This window comes from Setaria viridis, chromosome 9 (genome assembly GCF_005286985.2).
Source record: "Setaria viridis chromosome 9, Setaria_viridis_v4.0, whole genome shotgun sequence".
Taxonomy (NCBI): Eukaryota; Viridiplantae; Streptophyta; class Magnoliopsida; order Poales; family Poaceae; genus Setaria; species Setaria viridis.
In genome coordinates this window covers 39,810,939-39,838,324 of record NC_048271.2, presented here as the reverse complement: position 1 = coordinate 39,838,324, position 27,386 = coordinate 39,810,939, and the positions used below count along the sequence as shown (strand labels likewise).

General features: G+C 43.6%; 3 protein-coding genes and 1 pseudogene across 5 annotated transcripts; 3 read left to right on the top strand and 1 right to left on the bottom strand.

Annotated features, from left to right (window-relative positions):
- Window positions 1–3,543: 3,543 nt before the first annotated feature.
- Window positions 3,544–5,536, top strand: LOC117836751 (F-box protein At5g07610). The gene is made up of 2 exons (XM_034716237.2): window positions 3,544–4,023; window positions 4,125–5,536. The coding sequence occupies exon 2, from the start codon at window positions 4,141–4,143 to the stop codon at window positions 5,293–5,295; it is 1,155 nt and encodes a 384-aa protein (XP_034572128.1). The 5' UTR covers window positions 3,544–4,023; window positions 4,125–4,140; the 3' UTR covers window positions 5,296–5,536.
- A 3,459-nt stretch (window positions 5,537–8,995) lies between these two features.
- On the top strand, window positions 8,996–10,236 carry LOC117835650 (F-box protein At5g07610). Its single transcript, XM_034714997.2, has one exon. It carries the CDS (start codon window positions 9,075–9,077, stop codon window positions 10,224–10,226), a length of 1,152 nt encoding a protein of 383 aa, XP_034570888.1. The 5' UTR covers window positions 8,996–9,074; the 3' UTR covers window positions 10,227–10,236.
- A 3,548-nt stretch (window positions 10,237–13,784) lies between these two features.
- On the top strand, window positions 13,785–17,279 carry LOC117835648 (F-box protein At5g07610-like; annotated as a pseudogene).
- Window positions 17,280–18,434: 1,155 nt separating this feature from the next.
- Window positions 18,435–26,185, bottom strand: LOC117840767 (pyruvate, phosphate dikinase 2). 3 transcript variants are annotated; one of them, XM_034721295.2, is made up of 18 exons: window positions 25,991–26,185; window positions 25,475–25,861; window positions 23,898–24,060; window positions 23,529–23,764; window positions 23,269–23,397; window positions 22,660–22,839; window positions 22,206–22,343; window positions 21,913–22,077; window positions 21,569–21,730; window positions 21,336–21,425; window positions 21,105–21,243; window positions 20,594–20,771; window positions 20,308–20,437; window positions 19,835–19,963; window positions 19,522–19,659; window positions 19,297–19,374; window positions 19,084–19,175; window positions 18,435–18,750 (listed from the first exon to the last, which is right to left on the bottom strand). In XM_034721295.2, the coding sequence occupies exons 1-18, from the start codon at window positions 26,093–26,095 to the stop codon at window positions 18,708–18,710; spliced, it is 2,682 nt and encodes an 893-aa protein (XP_034577186.1). In that variant the 5' UTR covers window positions 26,096–26,185; the 3' UTR covers window positions 18,435–18,707. The 3 variants fall into 3 exon arrangements, with proteins under 3 accessions (XP_034577186.1, XP_034577187.1, XP_034577188.1); XM_034721296.2 differs by lacking the exons at window positions 25,475–25,861; window positions 25,991–26,185 and adding an exon at window positions 24,995–25,189; XM_034721297.1 differs by lacking the exons at window positions 25,475–25,861; window positions 25,991–26,185 and adding an exon at window positions 24,991–25,146.
- Between the last annotated feature and the right edge of the window lie 1,201 nt (window positions 26,186–27,386).

The window sequence follows — 27,386 nt, the reverse complement described above, 5'->3', positions numbered from 1 at the left end:
GCTGTCCTGGTCGAAAGCCCGCCACCCAAATCAGCGATCCAAAGTCCAAGCGCAACCGCGGGCTCCCTTCGAGCTCCGTGCTGTAGCTCACGTGCGCATGCTTGCTTGTGCCGTGCTACTGGCAACTATAGGTGATGCAGTGGTCAAGCCAAGCGTAGCGAGGGAACAAACATGAGGATCGCAAACTGATTCTCTGTACGTACTTCGTCAGTTTTTGTACTGCGTGCTATGCTTGTAGCCTCCTAGTATACTAAGCTAAACTAAAGTTAGTTTGCCCGTGTTCAACTCAGCTGACAGCTCTAAATTTTAGTTAGATTCGGTTGAATTGAAATCTCAATTTCCAAGTTATTGGACACTGATTGATTGACATGGAAATTTTGAAATTGGAACAACTTTGCTTGCTGCAAGCGAAACAAGTTGGTGGCATGTTACTCGGCATGTGCCGTGTTCTAAGCCAATGTCCACGCATCAAAAGCCGAGTTGTATTAGGGCCAAGTAGTCTAATAGTCTCGGGTTCCCGCTTCGATCAAGGAAATCTCACGGACCAAAGAACCGTTGTGAAAGGACAAAAAACAGTGAAGTATTCTAACCACTCTAGAAACGAACTGAATCTCTAGCCAGAGTACGAGCTGGGAGACTTCGTTCTTATATATGCCGACACAAAGCTAACCGACCGGCCGTAAAACACTGGCCTGTAATAACCAGCATAAAACCTCCTATCCTTGTAGAGTTTGTGCATGTAATAAGACTTCGATCCAGATCGCCATCAACCTCGTTCGATCACCTATGAAGATCACCACTGCTGCTTCCGCGACCGTCCTCCTCCTCAGCATTGCGCTCCTCGGCGGCGTTCTCATCTCTGCTGTAGATGCTGCGAGGCAGCTGCCTGAAGAAGGCCGGGTCGTCGTCGAGAGACATGAGGCGGCGGCGACGGCGACGACGGCCTACGCGACCATGCGGGAGAGGGCGTGGTCGAAGACGACGGCCATGGCGTGGACGCAGCAGCTTCCCTCAGGCCCGAGCCCCAGGGGTCCGGGTCACTAGCTAGTCATGGCCATAAGATACTACGCAGTTTCGTCGATCGAGTGGTTCAGACCAAGAGCTCCCTTTGTACGACGGTTTTTTCACCCCAATGGTTCGTACATTTGGAAGAAGCTCGTGAGGTCCATTTCTTTTTCTTCAATTCTGAGTTGTCAATTTTTCGCTTTGTGCTTGTGCACTGTATTAATTACCTTGTCATTTTGGGTCCAGCCCATTAGCGTTCAAGCACTGTTTCATGTTATTTTTGGTTCCAATATTATATAAAGGAGATGGGACTGCTTGTTTAGTTCTTGTTGAAGTAAATCAGCGGTAGTGCCTACAGAAGTCGTGCTTCTATTTCTTTTGCACGAATAAAGGACATGCAACTGGGATCCGGTCCTCATATATATAAAGGGGAAAGCTATATTGCTCGCACATTTTCAAGCCTCCTCACACTCGAATTTGTGGCCAATAAGAAGATGCCACCTGGTCTCATCTTTCTCAATCCCGGTGACCTTTTAGGGTACAGGGTTTTCAGGACCGCGAGGGTGAGGGGGTACCTATATCCAGCAATCGTAGAGGGAGCTCTAGGGTGGCATGGTAGCGGGTGGTGGCCGCGGTTCGTGCCGGTGGGGCGGCAAGGGCGCTGCTAGCCGCGGGTGGCTGGTGGACAACCGGTTGGGCTGTGGAAGCGGCGGGGGACCATCGACGGGTTAGTGTGGGTGAGGCAGTGGTCGGCGGCGGAGGCACGGCGGAGCCGAGTGGGTTGCTGGCGGTGGCGGGGTGAGCAGCAACCAGCGCTAGGATGGAGGAAGGGAGCCTCGCCGGTGAGGAGGGAGGGGCGGTGGAGGAAGGCGGGCCACACTGGCGTCGGGGACGGCGCCGACGAGGCGGAGGGTGGCGGCGGTGAGGTGGGGGTGCGGCGTGTCGGGAGGACTCGCACGCGTGGGGGTCGATCAAGGCTGAGGTTGAAGAAGATAAGGAAGAGGTGGAGTTGATGTGGTCCATCCGATTCAGATCTAAGGGTCTAGAAATTCGGGTGTGGGGATGGGAAAAATACTCGTGTGAACAGTAGACAGCCTCCTATATAAAAGTAAAAAAAAAGAGAGGGGGGATGGCTTTTTGCAAAGTCAAGCTAGCTTGGTTGTTCAATTGCTTCACCAGATGTTGAAAACAAGAAGGTGGATTTAGCATTAGGGTTTATATTAAGGTAATGTCGGAATTATTGTAATCTTAGAAGGAAAACAATTAAAGAAGATAGAAGTGCACGTGCATCAACCAATGATTTTAATACCTAACCATAACAAGAAAATGTCACAACTCTATTATGCCCGCAAGGAGGAAAAAAAAAATTCTTCGAGACTATTTTTGGTCCGCAACCATGCTTTACACTTAAATACTATGTCAGACCCGTGGATAATGGTTTTTCACTCCTTTAAACTGTAACACCGGCCATAATATGCTAAAAAGTACTATCTCTAATCACTGATATAAGTTTCAAAAAAAATCTCTAATATAAGTAATTTTCATCTTATCTTAAGGCTTTTAAGATTTTGATCATTAATAACTAAATCAAAATAGTTTTGCAATATAAGGTTGATGCTACTACAATCATCATGAAAAATAGTACCATAATGTAAAACCTTTTATACATGAAACAATATGTTTTTACAGAAATTGATAGTCAAAATAAATGTCATCCGACAGAGTATAGTAATTTGTGGCATGCAATCAACTGGTGAATGGGAGTCGTTCCTCACTCTGCTTCTTCCGTAACAAAACACGGAAAGACATCTCAAAAGGAAATAAGTAAACTGAAAAGGCGTCGGATGTTTGGACGGGAGCTCCTATATAACTTGTGGAAGTTAGATAAGAGCGGTAATTTTAAGGTGATGTTTGGTTGGCTCAAATGTAACGTAATCTGATTACTGAAGGTAACAAATCCCATTACATATGTTTGGTTGCGGCGGTTTATAATCAATTTACACTGTAATCTAATCTTTTACTTAAATAATATATATACAAGCTTCTTACCCCTCCTCCCCTACTGTAATCAGATACAACACCCACATCGTAATCTGATTACGTTACCAGAGTGCAACTAAACAAAGAGGGTAATCACCTATTCCACCACTAAATACACTGTAATCTGATTCCCTTTGCGTTTACGTTACCTTAGCGCGAACCAAACACTATCTAAAGTCCATCAGACCCAATTAGATATCCAAGAAGACTGGATTCAATATTTTACGAAAAATAAATCAACATTCACAAATAACCGATTTAACATTTTTTGAAAACACATCTCAACATTTTGAAAGAAACTATTACCTTCAACATTTGTTGCACTCTATTTCAACATTTTAAGGGAGTAGATTCAACATTTGTTAGAACCTAAATCAACATTTTCGGAAAAAAATCCAGTTTCTTCTTCGACGACAGCAAGGGCAGCACACACTAGCGGAGGAGATGGGGTAGCACGGGGCACAGGGGTAGTGCATGGCGGGGTAGCAACGGACAGTGGCGCGCCCCACGCACGGCGGGGCAGCGCCCGGCAGCAGCAGGTGGCTGGGTGGCGGGTGAGGCAGTGACGCCTGACAGCGATAGCAGGATGCAGCGGCGCGCGGCGGCGCATGGCGTGAGCGTGCGCCAGCATCGAGGCAACGCCGGGCGTGGCGCAGACGGGGTAGTGGCGGCACACATGGGCATGGCGGCGGCGGTACACAGGTAGGGGGAAGCTAGGGCTGCAAGAGGTAGATGCATCCGACGGTTGTCGCCGTGCGCATGGATATCCAACACTGGAAGCCCAATAACTGACGGGCTTCCAGAAGCCATATAGGATCTCCGTGTTTGGACCCCCCCTACGGCAAGGAATGGGCTGCAATTCTGCTCACAGGCCCACGAACCTGATGTCTCGGTTCTGTTAGCATTGCGCCGCCGCCGCCGTCTCTCGCCATTCCACCATAGTTGTGTCATTGTGTGGCGCCCTTCTCCGGCAGTCCGGTACGTCCCTTCCGCCTTCTTGCTCTTCCTTCTTCCCGTCCATTCCCTGCACTGATCTCTGATCTGAATCTTTCTTCCTTTCGCCGTATCCCCATTCTCAGATTCACTTGCGCGCAAATGGATCATTCCAAGAAGCGTGCCAGCGCCACCGCCGACCTCACCGACGACCTCATTGTCGAGATCCTCTCGCGGCTGCCAGCCAAATCGATCTGCCGCTTCAAGTGCGTTTCCTGGCACTGGTACGGCCTAATCACCAACCCCGAGCACCGCAAGAAGATTCCCCAGACGCTGTCCGGCTTCTTCTACCGCAGCTACAAGCTCAACCATGAGAAAGACATGGTAATATTTCCAGATTTCGTTGGCATCATGGGGGACGAAGAGCAGCCATTTTCAGACCCTTCGTTGACCTTCATCACCGGCTACAAGCTGATTATTCCAAAGATCTGCTGCAATGGCCTTCTCTTCTGCCTCTGCTGGAAAGTCTACCCAAGGGACGAAAGCGATTATGTTGTGTGCAATCCTGCCACAGAGAAATGGGTTGTCCTGCCGGAATCAGGGGACGAAAACATTGCTTTGGTGTACTGTTTTGGTTTTGACCCAGCCATCTCCCCCTACTTCTATGTGTTCCAAATTACAGACGAGGATGATGATTATGGATACATCGATGGTGTGAATATCTACTCACCGGAGACAGGTGCATGGAGTCGCAATAAAAATGGTTGGGGCAATGAGCTTCACCTAGTCGATAGAGGAGCTGTTTTTCTCAATGGAATGTTGCATCTGCTGACTTATGATTTCAAGATATTGGCAGTGGACACACAGGGGAAGAGATGGAGGACGATTCCTTTGCTGGAAACTATGACTGTCTCGTGCTTTTGGAAAGGTCCTGAAGCATTTATTGGTCAATCTCAAGGGCTATTGTATTACATAAATATGAGAGCTGGTGATACCTCTAAATTGTCAGTCTGGATTCTTGAGGGCTATGACAGTGGTGAATGGATATTCAAGTACAGCATTAACACTTCACAGATTTTCGGAGAGAAGGATCTTATGTTTGAACGGGACTATGCTTTGATTGCGATCCATCCAGAATGCAATTTGATTTACTTTGTTTGGAGGTGCGAGGACATGCTGATGTCATATGACATGGATCGTGGTAAAGTTTGTGTTAGCAGTCTCAAAGAGCATCTGTATGACCGTCCATTTCTTCCATATCTTCCATATGTTCCATTTCTCTCTGATTCACTGTCTGCTACAAGGCTAGGAACATAATTTGGAGTGTGAAGGCCAACAATTGTTACCCGGTTATCCCGAAGTGACGTGGATGCCTACAGTCAGTTGTCACCAAATTGAACAATGTAGTTGCAGCTTATGTACCTCACCTGTTTGTTGATCCTCATTTGTGTTTATGCTTTAATGTATTCTGTATTTTAATATCAAGAAATGCTGTCAGTCTTGAACTTCCTGTAGCTTATATTTGCAGAGGTTGCATATTAAGTTAGATTTGCTTGCTTTTAACAGCTTATATATTTTTTTTTCATTTGTTAGCTGTGTGCATGCTATATTAGTAACAGGCACTTCTTTCTTCGTAATTCTTCTATTTGTTGAATATGTTGAAATGTAGTGATGTTTAGTTGTTTACTCAAAAAGCTGGAGTAAGATATGCCCTCACTTGAGTTATGCAAATTGCATACAATGTATTCAGCTCTTTATATAAGGAAATTTGCTGTCAAGGTAGATGCTGAAGCACTGTCTGTATCTCATATCTTATATACAGAAAGACAGCTATCCCTAACATTTGCAGATAATACCCTAATTACTTTCAATCCCAATGAGATCTCCACTGATAGGAAATAGTAAGACTGTCTATCTTCTTATGTGGTTCCTATTTGGTTGCTTCTCTTCTGATGAATGATATATATGTTTATTATCAAGCAGTTGTCCTTGGTAGGGTCATTTATAGCACTCGATTGTCAGATTATTACATCATGTAATAGTTTTGGCCTATCGTGTTTCATCATTGATAAGCATGTAAGAGAAAAATGCTAATTATTCACTTGTCCTGCTTGCTAGAGTTGGCAGATAAGTCGAGTAGAAGCACTTCAAGCATTAGATGACCCATTTATACTTCTTTCAATGTGTATGGCTATATGCCATCAGATAATTTAGATAACTTGTCCTGATTTGCAAGCATGTTCCTGTTATCTGCAGAGAGAGTTAAAAATAATAATTTTACTAGGTAGAGTGGTAGACTATAACTCCTAGTTTGGGTCTCTCCTGAAACATTTGCTTATTAAAAGAACAAGAATATTCTGAACAGTAAAGTGTCTCTGAAGAATATATCATTTCTCTGGGTATTTGAATATTCCCTTTAATTGCTGCTGAAGATAACTGCTTGTCTATGAATATGTATACTGCCTCGGAATCTATGGTCGTTGAGTCCTATTGTGGTTTCTTTGTTTCGCTTCACCTAATATTACTTCACCAATTCCAAGCAGCTTAACCCCCCATGCCAAATATCCCTCCCCACCTTTCCTTTTCACATCTACATCTATTCCAGAATGTTTGCATGGGAAAATCCCTGCTGCCATTTGCCTTAGCGGTTTAGGACAGATGGCATCTAGAGATGGTCAATTATGGCTGGGTGGGAACAGCTATCTATAGTGGTACTTTACAGGAGTAATTTTTTCTAGGTCTAAAAATGTTGAACTGCAAATTGAACTACCAGATGGCTGGGTGGGAACAGCTACCGCTGTGCGCAATAAACATTGCTAGTAGTGCATGTTTAGGCTACATGTTGGGTTTGTTTAGCCTATGCTGTTTTTATTCTGAATCATGAAAGTAAGTGATCCTCTGTTTGGTTGCTTCATTACGCTTATGAGTAAGTAAAAACAAGCACTGAGTTCAGATCGTCTTCTCAATTCACGGGTCAGAAGTTCAGAATCCTCAATGATAACTTGAACATTACTCCCTCTCTCCAGAAATATAAGACGTATAATTTTCGCTAGGATAAGCCTTTGACCAAAGATCACTCTATGAATATACAAGATTTATTCAGAAGTACTAACTTATGATTACTATTTTGTATCACAAAAATAACATATCAATAGAGTAATTGTTAGTCAAAGTCGTCTTAAGTTCTAACGAAACAAAACATGTCTTAATCTTCTTAGTTCAGATTGTCTTATGTTTGTTTAATGCTAATTCTTTACCTATTTTTGCAATAAAAGGTGCCATTTTGTTAAACATCCGACTAATAAAATTTTGCTAAACCACCTGATCTGCAGATGAGCTTGTAGCTCAGTGGTAGGACATCCACTAGAGTTGTCACCCACCCAAGGCTCGAACCCTGGGTACTGCACAATAAAAATCCCCCTCGCTAACGCAACCAGGGTTTGGGGAGTTTTTCCGCAGCCGGAAGCTGAAGTCACTTCCTCTTAATGATGTATGGGTGCGTTTGGTAGAGCTCCATCTGATTCTGATTTTCTATGGGAGCTGATTCTTAAAATCAGGATGGAGAATCACTTCACAGAATCAGGAGAAGCTACTTTTTTAGCTCTCAGCCTCTTAGTTCATTTCAGAGAATCACTTCACAGAATCAGCAGAGAATCACTTCTCTGTGAAAAACTGTTTGGCACAGCTCCTGCTAGAATCAGCAAAGAATCAGCTCTGAGAGTTCTGCCAAACGCACCTTATATATCCCCTCCTAATAAAGTAGTTTTAGTTAGGTTAGGGTTGGTTTACTTGCTGGTGAGGATCTCGCCGGTAAGCTTTTGTTACTTCTACATCTTCTCTACCATTGGCTTTGTTCAAGGTGAGCAAATCTTGGTGTTGTCGGTACTTGACAAGGATATCTTTTGCGGGGTCTCAACATCGACGGGTATGTCATTGTTTTCCTCTTATGCGCCGGTGTTTGATTCCTCTGTGTTTTCCTCGGTGTCGTCGATGCCCACGATGCCAACGATAGCGTTGGTCTTGCAAACCAGAACAAGGCAATGGGCATGTGGAGAAGTTTTGGAGGTGTTTTGTCCCTCTAAGATAGTTCTAGTGTTACTGAAAATTCTCTTGTGAGGTCGGTTGTGCACCTTCTCGTGTATACGGGTTGGTGTCTATCCATTCCTCTTGCGGGTTGGCTATCCGTTGACCGGGGTTTGCTGGTGCTGAAATTGGTGTCTGACCCTGGTGACGACGAGGAGATAGCCTTTGGCTGTTTGCCAATGTGTTCAGCGGTTCTACGGCGCGTGCTTGGTGTGCTAATGATGGGCTTCATAAATCTTGAAGACTCTTCGTCGATTCCGGAGTCGGCCATGCTCTTTATTCTAGGTCTTCTTCATTGCGGGAGATGGAGAAGAGCTGGCTTGCGGCAACAACGGTCGGCGACGACGAAGGTGCTCCTCTGTAGGACTTAGATGTAATTTTTGTTTTCTTGAGGGGTTCCCTTTCTGGGGCTGGGATGTAATAGCACTTCATTAATAAAGTCCAACCTTTTTTTTAAAAAAAAACGAGGGCACGAACCCTTTGTCTCCGTAACTCCGTTAGCACTGCGCAGCCGCCGCCGCCAGACCTCGCCATCTCTCGCCCATCTCCGGCGGACTAGTTCGCCCCGTCCGCCTTAGGAGGTGTTTGGATACCACATGCTAAACTTTAGCAGTATCACATCGAATGTTCGGATGCTAATTAGGAGAACTAAACATGAGCTAATTATAAAACTAATTGTAGAATCCGGTGCTAATTCGCGAGACGAATCTATTAAGCCTAATTAATCCATCATTAGCAAATGGTTACTGTAGCACCACATTGTCAAATCATGAACTAATTAGGTTTAATAGATTCGTCTCACGAATTAGACTCCATCTGTGCAATTAGTTTTCTAATAAGTCTATGTTTAATATTCATAATTAGCATCCAAACATTCGATGTGAGACTGTTGTATCCAAACAGGAGCTTAGTGCTCTTCCGTCTTTGCTTTCCCTCCATCCCCTGCACTGATTTCTGATCTGAATCTTTCTCCCTTTCTTCTTATCCCCCTTCTCAAATTGTCAGGCGCTCATATGGGTCCATCGAAGAAGTGTGCCAGCGCCGCCGCCGACCTCACCGATGATCTTATCGTCGAGATCCTGTCGCGGCTTCCGGCAAAATCGATCTGCCGCTTCAAGTGCGTTTCCTGGCACTGGTACAACCTAATCACCCGCCCAGAGCACCGCAAGAAGATCCCCCAGACGCTCTCCGGCTTCTTTTACCCCACCTGCAGGCTCGGCCAAGAGAACGATGTGCTCACGTTTCCCGATTTCGTTGATATCATGGGGGAGGAAGAGCTTCCATTTTCAGATCCCCCGTTGTCCTTCTTGACCGGATACAGGCTGATTGATCCAAAGATCTGCTGCAATGGCCTTCTTCTCTGCCTCTGCTGGAAGGTCTCCCCCAGTGATAAAGCTAATTATGTTGTGTGCAATCCTGCAACAGAGAAATGGGTTGCCTTGCCTGAGTCCAACCACGACAGTGATGCGTGTGCACACTATTTGGGTTTTGACCCAGCTGCCTCCTCCCACTTCCATGTGTTCCAGCTCCTAGAGGAAGATGAGGATTATGGATATACTGTTCGTGTGAATATCAGTATCTACTCGTCAGAGAGAGGTGCATGGAGTCACAAGGGAAATATTTGGAGCAGTGAGCTGAAGGTAGATGATTCTAAAGGTGTTTTTCTTAATGGAATGTTGCATTTGATGATCTATGATTTCAAGATACTTGCAGTGGACACAGAGGGGAAGACATGGAGGACCATTCCTTTGCTGGAAACTATGCGTGTTGAAAACCCTTTTGGAGCCCCTCTTTCTTTTATTGGCCAATCTCAGGGGCGATTGTATTACATAAATATGAGGGACGTCAATACCTCTATATTGTTAGTCTGGATTCTTGAGGACTATGACAGTGGTGAATGGATATGTAAGTACAGCATTAGCGCTTCACAGCTTTTTGGAAAGAAGGGTCTCAGGTTTGAACAGGACTACTTTTTCATCGGGATCCACCCAGATTGCAATTTGATTTACTTTGTTTTGAGGTGTGAAGATATGCTGATGTCTTATGACATGTACCATGGGAAAGTTTCTGTTATATGCAGTCTCAAAGAGCATTTGCGTGACTCATTTATTCCATATCTTCCGTATGTTCCATTTCTCTCGGATTCAGTGGCCGATCAAGGCTAGAGGCATAACTCAGTGTGAAGGCCAACAACTATTACCCCGAGATGATGTGGATGCCTACAGTTGTGACCAGATTTAACAATGTAGCCGCATCTTGTGCTGTCAGACATCAAGATCCTGTAGACTATCTTTACATAGATTGTGTATAAGTTACATGTGCTTGTTTTTTTTTTCTTTTTGTGTTTGTTGACACTCGTTAGCTGTGTGCATTGAGATATTACCAAGAGGCATTTCTTTCTTCATAGTAAATTCATTTTGTTGATTATATAGAATTATGGTGATGTTTACGCAGAAAAAGAAGTCAGTAAGATACGCCTTCACTAGGAATTTGAAAAACACGTAGAAGATTTGTGTTTTTGCTTCTTTTTTCATAGTACTATAAAGAAATCTGGATGAGGGAACCTGTAGTGAAGAACTCAAGATTGGACCTGGTCACCTGGAGAACAGCCTGTTTGAAACAAAGTGTGTCCAGGTTGGAGATGACAGCAATGTTTATGCGTGTACGCAGAGAGCAGTGTGATTTCCTGGTTTATGACAGTGCCCTGATGTCTGATGAAATGTGTGTAGACTGCAGAGGAAGTACCTGTGATACATGATCCTGGGCACAATTCGCATGCCCCCAACCCCCATACATTGTCCGTTGGTACTTATGTTCTCAGAGTTGTTCGCAGAGAGCACTGCAATGCAATCCTTCTGATGTTCCCGTAGTAAGTCTTCAAGATGAGATCCTTCAGATGCTACTGTAGTAAGACTCAAAGAGGATAAACAACGGTCGTGCGGCATATGCCAAAGATAGCTCAATGTATGCCATATGGAGCCAAACCTATGAAGAAGTGGCAGAAAGGTTAATGAAAAGTGTGGCTGGCAATTAAATAGATCCACGTTAATAAGCACCTTTATTATGTCGTGGGCTTGGAAGTATTGTGTACAGGTAAAATTGGTTCTATAGAATTGAAGATGTGACTTCCGTAAAATACTTTGAAAGATCCCGACCCTGTAAAATACCATCAAAAGATACAAACGTTAACTAAAACTCGCATTCCATTACATGTTTTCACCCAAAACTTTCTTTTAGCACATAAACATGAATATGGAATGACCTTTCTATCATTGGCTTGAGGCCAAACAAAAAGATCAAGTTATAAGAGCAAGTACATTGCTACACATTAGTGGTCTCATATATCGTCTCATGCAGTGCGATATAGGATTTTTCATGATGTGAAGGAGAGAGAGCGAGGGGAGAGAAAGAGCTAAATTGTAGGACTAAAAGATAACTCAACAACCATTGTATGAGTTATTGTTACCATGCAACTCATAATATTTCTTTTTCCATACGCATAAATTAAGGAATTATATAGCTCTACCAGACAACTTATAAGATAACTCATTGTACGGATTGCCTGTTGAGTCATCTCAAAATTACGTGCCAATGCATGAGATCATAGGCGAAGTGAATGCCCTAAGCAGTCTTATCCAGTCGACCGCTTGCCTCAACCTGCACCAGCCCGTCGTCCTCCCTCTCTCCCAACGGCGGCGCCACCTCTTCCAGCATCTGCGATGCCGCCCCTCCTACAACTGGCGCAGCGTGTACCTCCGTCTCTGCGCATACCTTCAGGCGGAAGTCCTCATGGCCGGCGCACGGGCGTTCCCAAGGCCCTCCGCCGCCGCCGGTCCCTCGACTCGGCACCCTCCGCTGCCGCAGTTTGCTGCCCCTTCGCCGCCGTCCGCAGCCCAGCCTTGCGTCCCTAGGCTGCCCTTCCATCCCAATGTCCGCACTAGACATATGACCAGGATGCATCGCTAGAAGGCTGATCATAGGCTAGGCTTGGATTTGTCTGCGCTACTGATATGGAACAAAATTAGACCTTATGCTACTGTTCCGTACTTGTGCTACCTTGAACAACTGCTATTGTTGTCATATACCTTGAACTACTACTGTAATGGCTGAAGTAGATGGTGTCTATATGCTGAAACGACTCTTATTTTAGGTCTGAACTTTATGTTCTTAACTGTGCTGAAATGGCTGCTGGAAGGGTGCTGAAATTAACCTGGAAGTGTCCTGAATTGTTTGTCCAAAGTGTGCCTAATTTGCTGTCCAAAGTTTGCTGAATTCGCCGTTCGAAGTGTACTAAAACTGTTGTTTATGTCCTGCAATGGCGGAAAGAGGGAGGGGTATTTTTGTCCTGAGTAAAATACATGGCCGGTCCTTAAACTTGTTCGAATGTGTCACTTAGGTCCCCGTACTCTCAAAATGCATATTTAGCTCACTAAACTTGGGGCTTGAGTGTCATTTAGATCCCTATACTCTTAGAATGCAAATCCAGCCACCTAAACTTGGCTTTGGGTGTCATCTAGGTTTATATACTCTCTAAAAGTATTGTCATCTCAATTAAAGTGATGAAACTTATTTTTACATAGATACAATTTAATTATAGTCAAATAAAGTGAATTTCAGCTCAACGTGTGTCGAGAATATTGATGTGCTAAATCTAGAAAGATTGATAATCTTTTACTTTGGAGGCAATATCTTAACTTGCTAGTATGTATGACATGTATTGTCCAAATTTGAATAACTCTTAGTTGCACTTACTAAACTGAAATCGGGAGTTTCTAAATTAAATTATTGGATGAATATTAGGAGAAGCTGAAGGGAATAAAACAAGTAAAAATGTGCTACTTTAATGGCTTGCTTGAAAGTATAAAATGTGATCTTATCATATTCTATTAGTGGGATGACATTGCATTTCAAAGGTTTATGGACCTATATGACACCCAAAGCAAAGTTTAGGAAGTAAAATATGTATTATGAGAGTACAGGGGCCTAGGTGACACCCGAACCCAAGTTTAGGGAGCTAGATATGCATTTTGAGAGTATAGGGACCTAAGTGACACAGCCTGACAAGTTTAAGGACCAGCCATGCACTTTACTTTTTTGTCCTAGTTAACACCGTTTGTGCTAAAATCTAACGGAGTGCTATTTTCAGTTAGTGTTATCATCTTTCGGTGGTATTTTACAGGGCTAGGATCTTTCAGTGGTATTTTATGAAAGTTGGGATCTTTTAGTTGTATTTTACGGAAATCGGGATCTTTCGATACTGCGGAACCAATTTTCCCTTATCTATAAAATCTACTCCATCCAGGGACAATTTTTCAGTGATATTTCATAATATCGTGCTTATTGGTGTGGTTTGAAAATTTAATTTACCCAAAAAATTTCATGTAATGACTCTATCTGATGTGATATAACGTTCTTATCTCTTTGTTGTAGTATATGCATAATTGTGAACTGTACTCCTTAGAGATAGTTTCTAACATTGTCATCGAATTTTTTTTAAGAATTATTGACCAAAAAATTCGTAATAAATTTTACTTGCTGATTTTTTGCATGCATCCATCCAAGTATCCTCGGTTCCTCACGAGCCCATCTGCGGATCTGTCCATGGTCCATCCATAGCTGCGTGACAACAATGTGACTGTCCCCGTTCGCACCGCGCCACGGCCAAGCCACGCCAGAGAGCCACCGTCTCTCACCAGCCGTCGCTTCCAGTCTTCCGCTCCACCATGGTTCTACGGTGCCCTCCGCCGGCAGATTGGTACGCGCCTACCCTCCTTCTTGCTCTTCCGTCTTCCTTCTATCCCCTGCACTGATCTCTTGATCTGAATCTTTCTTCGATTCTTCATTTCTGCTTATCCCCATTTCTCAGATTGACTCGCGCACAGATGGATAGTACCAAGAAGAGTGCCAGCGCCGCCGCCCACCTCACCGACGATCTCATCGTCGAGATCCTGTCGCGGCTGCCGGCCAAATCCGTCTGCCGCTTCAAGTGCGTTTCCTGGCACTGGTACGGTCTAATCACCAACCCCGAGCACCGCAAGAAGATTCCCCAGACGCTGTCCGGCTTCTTCTACCGCAGCTGCAGGCTCAACCATGAGAAAGACATGATAATATTTCCAGATTTCGTTGGCATCATGGGAGACGAAGAGCAGCCATTTTCTTTTTTTTCCTAGAATACGCAGGAGAGCTGCGTATCTTTGTATTAAGAAGAAAGTAACGATAAGAAGATGTTACATCGCGGGCTGACCGGACATACGCACACGGAACATTCTCCCCTTAACGATTATACAGGGAATTATACAACTAATCAACTACGTTAGGAGTGTGGAAATACTATGGGTGTGCCCCTCCTCCTCCTGATGTAGGCCAACCCAAGAGGGGGAGGTGTTTAGCACCTGCACTACACCATATGGCGTGGAAGGTGTCCGGCTTGTGCTTGTCGATCAGGCCCGTCATGGCGGCATCCAGCTCCTTCTCTAGATCCACCTCCTTCTCCATGTACTTTTTCTTGATGTTCATCTTCTTCCCCTCAGTGGCTTTGATCAGCTCATCCTGCTCGGCCTCAAACTCTGCCACGCCCTTTACCTGGCCGTCAATGTTTGTTGGGAACTGGAACTTTGTTCCTTGGACGCATACGGTGGAGGCGTTCGTGTCCCACGGTACTGAGCGAAGAGCAACCCGGCGGCAGCGCGCATTCAAGCCGCGCATGTTCCACACCAATATGTTGAGATTCGCCGTATCCATGGAGCGTGACCACGACCGATTGTGTTGCTTGCCACACCGACGGTCACGCGCTCACCGTTCCAGCGCTGGCCGTGATCTGCATGAGCTGATCATCAGTCAGATCATTGGCCAGTGGAAAGATGTCTCTGAGCACCGCAAAGTGTTGCGGCTGAATCGTAGTCCTTAAGAACTTGTCGAAATCCTTTGCGGCGACATGGTCAGCGTCGGCCATTTTCAGACCCTTCGTTGACCTTCATCACCGGCTACAAGCTGATTATTCCAAAGATCTGCTGCAATGGCCTCCTCTTCTGCCTCTGTGGGAGGGTCTCCCTAAGTGATGAAGCCAATTATGTTGTGTGCAATCCTGCAACAGAGAAATGGGTTGTCCTGCCGGACTCTGACCACGACAGCAATGCTTCTGCATACCGTCTTTTTTTCGACCCGGCCATCTCCCTCCACTTCCACGTGTTCCAAATTATAGAGGAGGATGAGGATTGTATGGGTACATCTCTGGTGTGAATATGTACTCGTTGGAGACAGGTGCGTGGAGTCACCATGAAAATGGTTGGGACAATGAGCTTCAGGTAGTCGATAGAGATGCTGTTTTTCTCAATGGAAAGTTGCATCTGCTGACCTATGATTTAAGGATACTGTCAGTGGACACAGGGGAAGACATGGAGGACCATTCCTTTGCTGGAAACTATGCGTGTTGAAAACTTCTGCAGAGGCCCTTTTTTTTTTAATTGGTCAATCTCAGGGGCTATTGTATTACATAAATATGAGGGACTGTGATACCTCTAAATTATCAGTCCGGATTCTTGAGGACTATGATGGTGATGAGTGGGTATTTAAGTACAGCATTAGCACTGCACATATTTTCGAGGAGAAGAATCCAATGTTTGAGCGGGACTACTGTTTGATTGCCATCCATCCAGAATGCAATTTGATTTTCTTTGTTTGGAGGTGTGAGGAGGATATGCATATGCTGGTGTCATACGACATGGATCATGGGAAAGTTTGTGTCATATGCAGTCTCAAAGAGTTTTTCTATGATGAATTTCTTCCATATCTTCCATATGTCCCATTTCTCTCAGGTTCACTTCCTGGTCACAGCTGAAGCATAGTTTGCAGTGTGAAGGCCCATAATTGTTACCCTGAAATGATATCGGTGCCTACAGTTGTGACCAAAAATCTAACAATGAAGGTGCAGCTTGGGTACCTCTACCTATCCTTTCCTTTTCTGTGTTTATGCTTTGATGTGTTGTTGTTTTTATTTCAAAGAAATACTGTCAGCCATCAAGACCATGTAGCTTATCTTAACCGAGATTATGTATTAAGTTAAATTTGCTTGTTTTTTCTTGTTACATTTTTAGACACTTCTTAGCTGCGTGCATTGCCTTATTACCAACAGGCATTCCTTTCTCCTTAGTAAATCCATTATGTCGAATATACGGAAATGTGTTGGTGTCTGCGCAAGAATGGTGAGCATAAGATATGCCCGTACCAGGAATTATGGAAAAGACACACATAAGAATTGAGCTTTTGCTTTTTCAGAGTACTAAAGAAGTACAGACGAGGGAACATGTATAGTGAAGGACTGAATGATTGGACTCTGGAGCATAGCCTGCTTGAAACAAAGTGTTTCCAGCTTGGGATGACAGCAGTGTTTATGCCTCCGCAGTGCAATACTTCTGATGGTATGCTATTGTATTGAGTCTTCAAGAGGAGATCCGTCTGATGTCTTGTGGTTACCCTTCGAGTTCGAGAGGAGGAGCAGCGGTCGTGCGGCAGAGGCTGGCATTGATGCAGCAGAGACCGGCGGTACGGTATGCAGTGGCCGGCGTTCCTTTCGGTGATGGGGCGATTCGGGGCTTGGATGGCGGGCGGCACCGCGGCAGTCGTGTGGTGGCCGGCGGTGGTGCGGCAGTGTGGAGACTGGCGGCGGTGGTGAGTCTCTGCAAACTGGCATTGTGTGATTTTTAGTCCAACTACGGCGGTAGACAGTCGTATCGTAATGAAGCAGCTAAAAGTCATAGCTTTGTTGTGCTCACGAGTCACGAGTACTATGCCCAAGTCTGGATTCTTGAGGGCTATGACAGTGGTGAATGGTTATTCAAGTACAGCATTAACACTTCACAGATTTTAGGAGAGGAGGATCCTGTGTTTGAACGGGACTACGCTTTGATCGCGATCCATCCAGAATGCAATTTGATTTTCTTTGTTTGTAGGTGCGAGGATAAGCTGATTTCATATGACATGGATCGTGGTAAAGTTTGTGTTGTTTGCAGTCTCAAAGAGCATTTGTATCACCGCCCATTTCTTCCATATCTTCCATATGTTCCACTTCTCAAGGATTCACTGGCTGCTCAAGGCTAGAAGCATAATTTGCAGTGTGAAGGCCAGCAATCGCTAACCTGAAACGATGCCGATACCTACAGTCAGTTGTTACCGAATTTAGCGATGTAGCTGCAGCTTGTGTACCCAAACCTGTTTTTTTGGTTCTTATTTTGTGTTTATGCTTTATTGTATTCTTGATTTTAATATCAAGAAATGCTGCCAGTCATGATTTTCCTGTGAGAGGTTGCATATTAAGTTAAATTTGCTTGCTTTTAACTAATTATACCTATTTCCATTTGTTAGCTGTGTGCATGCTATATTTTCAACAGGCACTTCTTTCTTCATAGTTCATTCTTTTTGTTGAATACATAGAAGTGTAGTGATGTTTACTCAAAAAAGCTGGAGTAAGATATGTCCTCACTTGGGAGTTATGAAAATCGCATACAAGAATTCAGCTTTCGATTTTTCATTGCACTAAAGAAGTATAGATGGGAGAACTTTCATAGTTTCAGTAAAGATTGATGCTGAAGCACTGTGTTTGGAACAAAGTCCTAGCGTGCAGGCAAGCTAGAGGGCTGATTGGCTGAGGGCCAAGTCACTGAAATCATCAGGTAAGCCTTGGCGTCAAGAAGGGAATGGCCTTCAGTATGTCTCTCACCAACAGCAGTGCTCGTCAGAAATAACAAAACCCCATTATTGGTGGTTATGTTGTTTACCTTTTCTTTTGCTAGTAGAAATCTCTCTATCCATATTTCTTTCTTAAGCTATTCTTACTCTTTTTTCTGTCCTTTACTTTGTATCTGTAGCTGATCATGCACAGACCATAAAATTTAAATTTGGAGTCTGACTCAAGAAATTTGGTCATTCTGAAATTTGCTCTTTCTTGAGCTATCGTTGCTCTTTTTTCTCTGTCTTTTATTTTGGTTGTTTGGTTGACTGCTGGTATTTAGCTGCAGTTGATATCAGTGTTTTCGCCCTGCCGCATCAACGAGTTTCGAACTTGTGTGTTGTAGTTGTTCACGCCATCTACAAAATGATAATCTTATTGGTCTTGTAATAAATACCTCCAGTTATGCACCGCACCATGTGATGGACTCGATGCATTGGTGCCAAAGCCTTCTGTCTTTTCTCCTCCTTTTCTTACCAAGTATATGTTCCCATTTTGTGACGTTATGATTTAGGAGGTTGCAAAACTTTCAGAAGTGCAAGGGGTGGACCTGGGGCAAGGGATCCTCCATGAATAGGCATCTCTCTAGCTCAGGTGTCTTTTTCTCTGAAACACGTATCATCGTTCGTCATGTCCAATATGCTGCGCCTTGCGATCTTCCAACGGATGTTATTTGTTTATTCGCTTTTGCAGACATTTCAGTGTAATTCCTAGCCTTTTTACAGGTAAACGAGCTATTGTACAACTTGTGAACATTGACATGATGGCATCCCAACGTTTTGAAACATGCCTTACAAGTTACAAGTTACTAGATAAACCGTAGTCTCTCAAGCGACCATTCAAGAGGTACCCATCTGTGCATTATTTATCTACAAAGATGCACCAACGATTGCTTGCGAGGAGCTTCACACATTCGCGCTCATCAGAGGGCCGCCTGCGCTGCAGCTAACCTTGCAATTGGGACCCTGCATCCAAATTTATGTGTCATCAAATTCATTTTTAAGCGCGTGGATTAAAACACAGCTGCATTACCCTTTTTTTTTCTTCTCTGTATTTTTCTTAATATAGCCTGAGCTTACAAAACATCTCAAGGAAGCCAATCAACCAAAACTACGAACTTCATCGTTCATAAGCTAGGAAACTCAAAACTCATATGCCACATCTGCACCATCTAGTTACTGAATACTACACACCATTCTGATACATGTGGGGTGAGAATATTAATTCGAAAAGGATCAGTTTGACTATGTCTTGTTCCAATGATTTATAGTCATTAAGATACAATAATAGTGCCTAACCTGAAAGGTGAACAAGAAACGTAGTCCAGTCCGACCTTTGCAAAAAATGCAACAGAAGAAGGCTCGCCACCATGTTCACCACAAATGCCCACCTGTCATTACAATTTTCCCCCCAAAACGACCCAACTTAATCGACAAGAGAACAAAATTTTCCCTTCAATATAAGGAAATTTAAAAAGGAGTTTGGATGATGCATATAAGCTAATTTATTACCTTCAAATCAGGCCTTGACCTTCGGCCCCTCTCAGTGGCAATCTTAACCAACTCCCCGACCCCCTTCTGGTCAAGCACCTGACGATCCAAAAGCAACCTTACTGAACCAAGTAACTTAAAACACGCTATGTCTTAATAATACAGAACGAACAGAAAATATAAAGCAATGTATATGGGACTGTAACTAGTTTAAGCAAGAGAGCTTAATCAGGGAGCAAAGCTTACCTCAAATGGATCGTGCTGGAGAATACCCTGGGACATGTAGGTTGGGAGAAACTTGCCAATGTCATCCCTGCTGTAACCAAATGTCATCTGCGTGAGGTCATTTGTCCCAAAGGAGAAGAACTCGGCCAGCTCTGCTATCTGCAGATCATTGTAATCACATCCACCGAAATATACATCAGTATTCATGATAGGCAAATGCCAAAAACTATTGATATTTGTTATAACATTGCTGTATGCTCTTTCTAGCTCTTATTGAGCATAGACCCTCCTATGGACCCGTACACAAGTAAACTACAAGGTTCATTCCATTTACCTCATCAGCTATAAGAGCTGCCCTCGGAACCTCGATCATGGACCCGATTCTGTATGTAATAGTTGTTTCTGCATGAGCAAAAACCTTGTCAGCAACTTGACGAATCACGCTCACCTGCTGGCCAAGTTCCTGAAAAAGCATCACTCAAATATTAGTTCCATTAGGGAAAAGATAAGCAACTGAGCAATTCAAATCCATGTTAACAGTCTGAACCTAAACAGAAACGTATGCCATTTAAATCAAAGATGCATCTACTTGAACTAGAAAAACGTGCAGCCCAGGATAAATGGAAACTTTTCAAAAAAAAAAAAGGCCAGCTCCTATGCATACACAGGGAATAATAATACATCCTAAACTTTGAAGTTTCATAGCATTCCACTATTAAGTTCTCCTCTAATCCATCCCTTATGCATGTCGAAACACTGCCAAAAACTATAAGTAGCTCTCAAGAGTTCGACAAAAAGCTTGCACACCTGAGGTGTTCCAACAAGAGGCACCATTATCTCAGGTAAAACTTGGAAACCTTGGTCATTCACAGCAATAGCAGCTTCAAAGACCGCACGGGCTTGCATTGCTGTCAGTTCCGGGTATGATATACCAAGCCTAAAAATATGAAACAAATTCAACATCAGAAGTGATGGTGTGGGTCATATACTTTCTTGCTAATTTCAGTGAATCAGAATAATGCTGCCGTTTTTACATCAGAAATGGCTGGCAAGCAAATGCATGGCGCAACTGAGTGCAACATGAAAAACTAACCTGCACCCACGGAAACCCAGCATTGGGTTCACTTCAGAAAGCTTTTCTACCCTCGCAAGGATTTCCTCGTGAGTAGAATTAGTGTGACAAGATAACATGTGGACAACATCCTCAACGTTACCCTCTGGAAGGAACTCATGAAGTGGAGGATCCAAAAGCCGAATAGTTACAGGAAGGCCTGGAAAACAAGCACGAATGCAGTAGTCCCGGGTTGGATATGCAATTTAACTCTACGCTTCAAACTCATTTTAATGCATAGGGGTAAGTTGACACAGCAAATATTTTACCAGTGGAAATAATTAACTTGGGAGTTCACTACAGACTTACAGAGATCAATTTTCTTCCCATCAGAAAAAAGATATCGATGTTCAGTTATGATGTGACAATCATATTGCAGATGCATAAATCAGTCAACTTGAACATAAGATAATAGTATTGCAGCTATCAAATTCATTAATGAAACTTGCATGACTGTGAAATCAAACACAAATGCATGTTTGTTGCCGCATACCATCCATTGCACGAAAAATCCCTTCAAAGTCTGTTTTCTGATATGGCAGGAGAAGGCCTAATGCTTCTTGCCTCTGTTCAGCAGTATCTGCCATTATCATCTGTCGCATGGCCTTAATCCTCTCGTCAGAAGAAAAGAACTGAAGCAGAAAAGAATGATGCAGTGACAACATTACACTGGTCATTAATAATATATTATTACCACAACTACAACATAAAGCATTGTACCAACCATGTGTTCAGTTCTGCACAATCCAATGCCTTCAGCACCATTTTTCCTTCCAGCCAGCGCATCTGTGGGAGTGTCTGCATTGACCATAACCTAGAGCAACCACCATATAGAAACAAGGGTTGTGATGGAAGATTCATTTATTGCGTTTGACTTGAATGTACTGAGAATCGTGAAGGGCTAATCATGGTGAATAATTAAATCTATACTGACACACAGATACAGACTTTTTTTACCTTTAGTTGTTTAACTTCATCCACCCAAGACATGAATGTTCCCAAATCAGCACTAAGTGTTGGCAGGGATAGAGGTAGCTTGCCCAAGATAACCTCTCCAGTTGATCCGTTCAGTGACAGCCAATCACCTTCATAAAGCACCTTGCCTCCAACGACTACCACCTGCATATAAAAAATTATACAAATCAAAACATACTTTATATGAAACGCAAAATGATCAAAGTAAGATCAGCTTTTTTATCTTCCTGATTACTTTCAACATAATGCAATTGTCACCATGGCATCAACAAAGTTTCTGCATTAAAACGTGCAGGCAGTGATTTATATGTTAAATTGTTAATCACCTTCTCAGCATCATTTACATGGATGCTTGAGCATCCTGCCACACAACATTTGCCCCAGCCACGGGCTACAACTGCAGCATGAGAAGTCATACCACCTCTGGCTGTGAGAATTCCAACGGCTGCATGCATGCCACTAACATCCTCCGCGCTGGTCTCAGTCCTTACCTTAAAATTATATACATGTAAAAGGAGTTTTTATATTTGGAAAGCAAGAGAAAAAAAGTATGTCTCACAGCTTCGCAAATTGAAATAAAGACAAGCTAGTGTATTCAAATATAAGAAAAGGTGTTTACCAGAATAACTGATTTTCCTTCTGAATGCCATGTTTCAGCATCAAAAGCTGCAAAGACGATCTGACCTACAGCAGCTCCTGGTGATGCAGGTAGGCCCGCAGCAATGACTTTGTCTTTATATGACGATGGGTTCTCAAACTAGTTTAACAAAAGGCCAAAGAAAAAGTGAAATAAATAGGTATGCTGCCATCATTTTAATTCATTCTAGTGACAGAGCAAAATATGCCAGTAACTACATGTTACATGTGAAAAAGATTAAAAGGGGAGTTCTATTTCTATCCTGACAAGTTTCAAATGCAGTATTCGTATACAGTTGTATCTTAATAAATATTTAGACCCATTAGTTTCTTTAATGTAGTAGAAATGCACTTTGCTACATTTTCCTTTGAGTAAAATAATTGCCAACAAAGTATATAATACAACACAAATGTGGTGCTCATCACTCAAATAATACCTGAGGATGAAGAAGCTGGTCCAAGTGCCGTGGTTCCACCATCTTAATTGCTGAGCGATGGTCAATCAGGCCCTCATTGACCATGTCCACAGCAATCTTTACTGCACCTTTGCCAGTACGCTTACCTGTTCTGCACTGAAGCATCCAAAGTCTGTTTTCTTGAACAGTGAACTCAATGTCCTGCATTGCATTGAACTAGGTGGTTAAGCCCAAAACATAGTTGTAGTCTCATTAGATGACAGTTGATTTGAGGGCCAGCAGTAAACACCACCGTGGAACAATAATTACTAACACTAACTATGCCTATCAACATCCATGTTCAACATGACAAATAGTTGATTTAAATTTATAATCTACCAAGATGCCATTGTTTTAAAAAACATACTATCAGTCACAGACCTTTCCATCAGTTGGAAATGAAGGCATTCAGAAATAGGTCAATTTTTCAAAACAACTTCTGATTAATTTATTCCAGCATGAAGAAAGGAAAATCCTTTTGAACAGAAATTTTAGATTGTACTCAATCTGTAGGCACAGACACATAGAAGACCCAATACTAAGTTACTAACATAGAAAGAGAAAGCTTGATAATTGGACAGTATACTCCACCATCATTTCTTTGTAATGTTTTTCCAAGATTTTGCAGTTCTCGACAAGTTCTGCATAAGGCTCTGGCATGCACTCCTTCATCGCATCAAGTTCTTGTGGAGTTCTATTTCCAGAAACCACATCCTCACCCTACAAAAGAAAGTAATCTGTAAGTCTTCCAAAATCAGTATAAATTGAATCCAGGCAATAAATATTGTGAGTGGAACGAAATATTATGCCTTATGGAACCTTAGATACTAAACACCAAATCATAATACTACCTGAGCATTGACAAGGAACTCGCCATAAAGTTTTTTCTCTCCGGTACTAGGGTTCCTAGTAAAGAGAACACCAGTGCCTGATGTGCTACCCATGTTGCCAAATACCATGCACTGAACATTCACAGCGGTGCCCTTCAATCCAGTAATCCGATTAATGCTTCTGTACTTTTTTGCCCTAGTACTGTCCCATGAATCAAAAACAGCCAAGATTGCCAAATGCAACTGCCTCTTTGGATCTACAAATATGCAACAAAGATGAAAACGAAGAAATATCCAGATCTACTTTCAAATTATAACATTGCCACCCCAACTCATAACAGATAATGAGTTAATATTTTCTAATAAATGTGGCTACATGGATACACATACCTGAGGGAAACTGTTCACCTTTGGTCACCACATAAACATTCTTATATTCAGCTACCAGGTCTTCCAGATCTTTGACATTCAGCTCAGTATCGTTTCGCAACCCTTTGGCAACTTTCATGGCTTCTAGTTTTTCTTCGAATAGCTCATGAGGTATTCCCATAACCTGACAAAATCATATACCTTATAAACAATGAAATCAACGCGAATGGGAATATCATCTTTCTTCACATAGCTTATGAAGTATTTCAGCAAACATATGAAGCAAAAAGAAAACGAACTAATCTGTAAAGACAAAGTTTGTCAACAGACACCAAATATCATCTTTCAAGATAATTGCTATTTTCGCACTGTTTTATGAAATATATCCAGCACCAATACTCACTTGGTCATGGTCACAGGATCATTTTCATTATACAGCTTCTGATACCAAGAAACTTTTAGAGCATTTTCGTTATATGCAATGCAACATGGGGTCTTACCAAGCATTTTGGAAGACACTTAAAATAACAGTATTGCATTCCTCAAAATGAACATTTTAGAATACACAGAATAGGGTTTGTTTGAAAATTTTAGAATATCTGAAGGCCTTTCCTGAATGAAATAATTTCAATTAAAGACTCAAAGTGAAATTCTAATTGTCTACCCTAAATGTTCCAAATTGCTGAAATTCTATGCGGTTTCAAAGTTTGAACTGAAATTGTGGTTTGATTGAAGACAATAACCCAGCTCAGATTGGCAACTTGAGACAATAAAACAGAAATTCCAAACCAACATTCAGTTTGATTATAAGAATTAAAGTATGAGTTACAAAATGAGATTAAACTTTGAAGCTGACCTCATGTCTAAGATCATAATATAATTTAGAGTAAAACCAAATCCCGAATATGAAATCAAATAATTCATTGAAAATTTAGGCTTCAAATCAATATGGCACTCAATACTTATTTATGTTTCAGCAGAATATTCGTAGAGTGTACACGATTCTAAATGGAAATTCTAACTTGAAGAATACTTGGGAGTTGGGACCCAAAAATGGATCTGATCCTCGAGTTACAAGTGCAATCAGCCCTGACGAAAGCAGAGAGTATCGTACCAACCGGCGCCGGGCCCCGAGAAGTCTCGTGCCCCCAATTCACGGCGCGGCGCAGCATCGCCGTCCACGCCACGCTGAAATTCAGCGTCCATGGACGAGACTGAGGGCCGCTCCACCAGCGTGAGTAGTCGCTGGCGCCGCGTTGCAGCCGGCGGCTCGCATTGCAAGCCTCAGCGAGCACCTAGCGGACGGGAGGAGAAAGCAGAGGCAAAAAAAAGATGGAAGCGGCAAGGAATGGGCTTATTTCCTCGCTTCGGCCCATAGGGGCAGCTAAATCTAGGCCCAAATACCAACTACGAATACACGACGAAATATTTCGAATCACAAAGAAGGAATACACGCGAATCCGTACCAACTTGAATTAAAAAAGATAAAAAAACACATTACTCTACATCTTAAAATATGAATTATTTTTCAGGACAGAATTTGAATTTCTTAGAAGAACAAGCAAGTCTCGTATATACCGATAATATACTGTACTTACCACGTTGCCGAACATGTCAAGAAAGCGGCGGTAGGAGTCGAAGGCGAATCGCCGGCCGCTGCGCTCCGCGAGGCCGTCGACGACGCCGTCGTTGAGTCCGAGGTTGAGCACGGTGTCCATCATGCCTGGCATGGAGACGGCGGCCCCGGAGCGCACGGACAGGAGCAGCGGGCGGCGGGGGTCGCCGAGGCCGGCGCCCATGTCGCGCTCCACGCAGCGCAGCGCGTCCAGGACCTCTTCCCAGAGCCCCGGCGGCATGGCGGCCCCGCCGCCGCCGCCGAGCTGCTGCTGGTACTGGCGGCACGCCTCCGTGGACACGGTGAACCCCGGCGGCACCGATAGCCCGATGCGCGCCATCTCCGCCAGGTTCGCGCCCTTCCCGCCCAGCTGCGCGCGCGGCATGGCATGGCGATCAACATTGCATTCGTCGGTGGAAGTCTTTCACGATGCTAACTGCTGCTTCTTTTTTTTTTTTTGAGAGGAAACTGCTGCTAGTAAGCACTAAAATGCACGTACCAGGTCCTTCATGGCCTTGTTGCCGTCGCTCCGGCCCTTGCCGAAGTGGAAGACCCTCCGCTCCGTCTCCGGCGCGCCGCCGTCGCGGTGAGCCGCCGGCGCCATTGATTGACTGTTTGCTACGATCGATCACTGCTTTAAGATTTCCTAGCTAAAGCTTCGAAGTTAATTAATTCGAAGTGCTCTCTAATGATTTTGAAGTGGCACGTACGGTCAGCTGTTTATATACACGACGACCGTTCAGGCGGCCGGGCTTGGAGGACGCACCACCGGATAAGCGTTGCCTTCGAACAGTGCATGCATGCAATCCTGACCCGTGTGCTCCGGCCTCCAGCTCCGGTATCCGCCCAGGTGAGGCGCATGCATGGGCGCGTGGGTGGCACGCACTGGGACACTGGCCGCGGTGTAACTAGGACACGGCGACACGGCGACGGCGGCGAGACAGCCACCGCGTGCTGCGTACGGACGGTTTGCTGCAGTTTGCAGTGCGCGCGCTCTGCGCAGCTGTTTGTTGCCTGCCAGCACGTACGTACTAGCTACAATAACGCAGGCGGTTGGCTGCCGACGATTCACCGCCGTGTCCGCCAGGCCAGTGGTCCATGTTCTGGGCTCGATCCGGCGCCCAACACATATGCGTGCGGTGCCACGACGGTGCGTGCGAGGCGAGGACGCGGCTGCCACGTACGCCGAACCTTGGACCCTGCGGCGGTCGACGCGCGTGCCATGCGTATCCACGTGACCAATAAACTCCGGATAGACTCGGGCGAACGACCACAGTTCCAGTGCCAGTCAGGTCTCGCAATCTTCGAGCTTTCATATTTTGTCTTTGTTCGGTAATAGTTTAATATTGGAATCCAATGTTACGGAAAAAAACTTAATACAATTTTAACTCATTACTAGGGGTCATGACTCATTACAATATTGATTGATGGGATGTGCAAGATAGATGATCCAGGGAATTAATATGGTTGACTTAATGCTAAGGAGTCACTTAAAAACTAATACTCCCTCCGTCACAAAATATTATTTGTTTTGACTTTTTTTAAATATATAATTTGTACAATGTAGGTGGATATAATATATATCTAAGTTCATATTAAAAACTACACATCTAGAAAAAAATAAAATGAATAGTAATTTGGGATGAATGGAGTAAGTATTTTAGTTTACAAGCTCTATTATTAAAAAATTTTGGAGATGGAGTTCTTCTAAACAGATTATAAGACATTGCAGGGAACTGGTTCAAAGATTCATGCATTTCATTCTTTACAAGGAACTCAAAGGGTTTTATCGGATTCATGACTGCATATTGTTGCTAATAAGTGAAGCTAAGAGTGCGAGAACCATCCATAGTTTTCTCAATAAAAGAACATTGTTAATATAATTGCAAACTCGA

Coding starts and splice junctions, on each gene's coding strand:
- LOC117836751 (XM_034716237.2), top strand. CDS start 4,141: ATGGATCATTCCAAGAAGCGTGCCAGCGCCACCGCCGACCTCACCGAC.
- LOC117835650 (XM_034714997.2), top strand. CDS start 9,075: ATGGGTCCATCGAAGAAGTGTGCCAGCGCCGCCGCCGACCTCACCGAT.
- LOC117840767 (XM_034721295.2), bottom strand. CDS start 26,095: ATGGCGCCGGCGGCTCACCGCGACGGCGGCGCGCCGGAGACGGAGCGG. Junction 24,061..25,474: donor TTGACATGTTCGGCAACGTG/GTAAGTACAGTA, acceptor TGATTTTGTCAG/GTTATGGGAATACCTCATGA. Junction 21,731..21,912: donor ATGTAAATGATGCTGAGAAG/GTGATTAACAAT, acceptor TTTTATATGCAG/GTGGTAGTCGTTGGAGGCAA.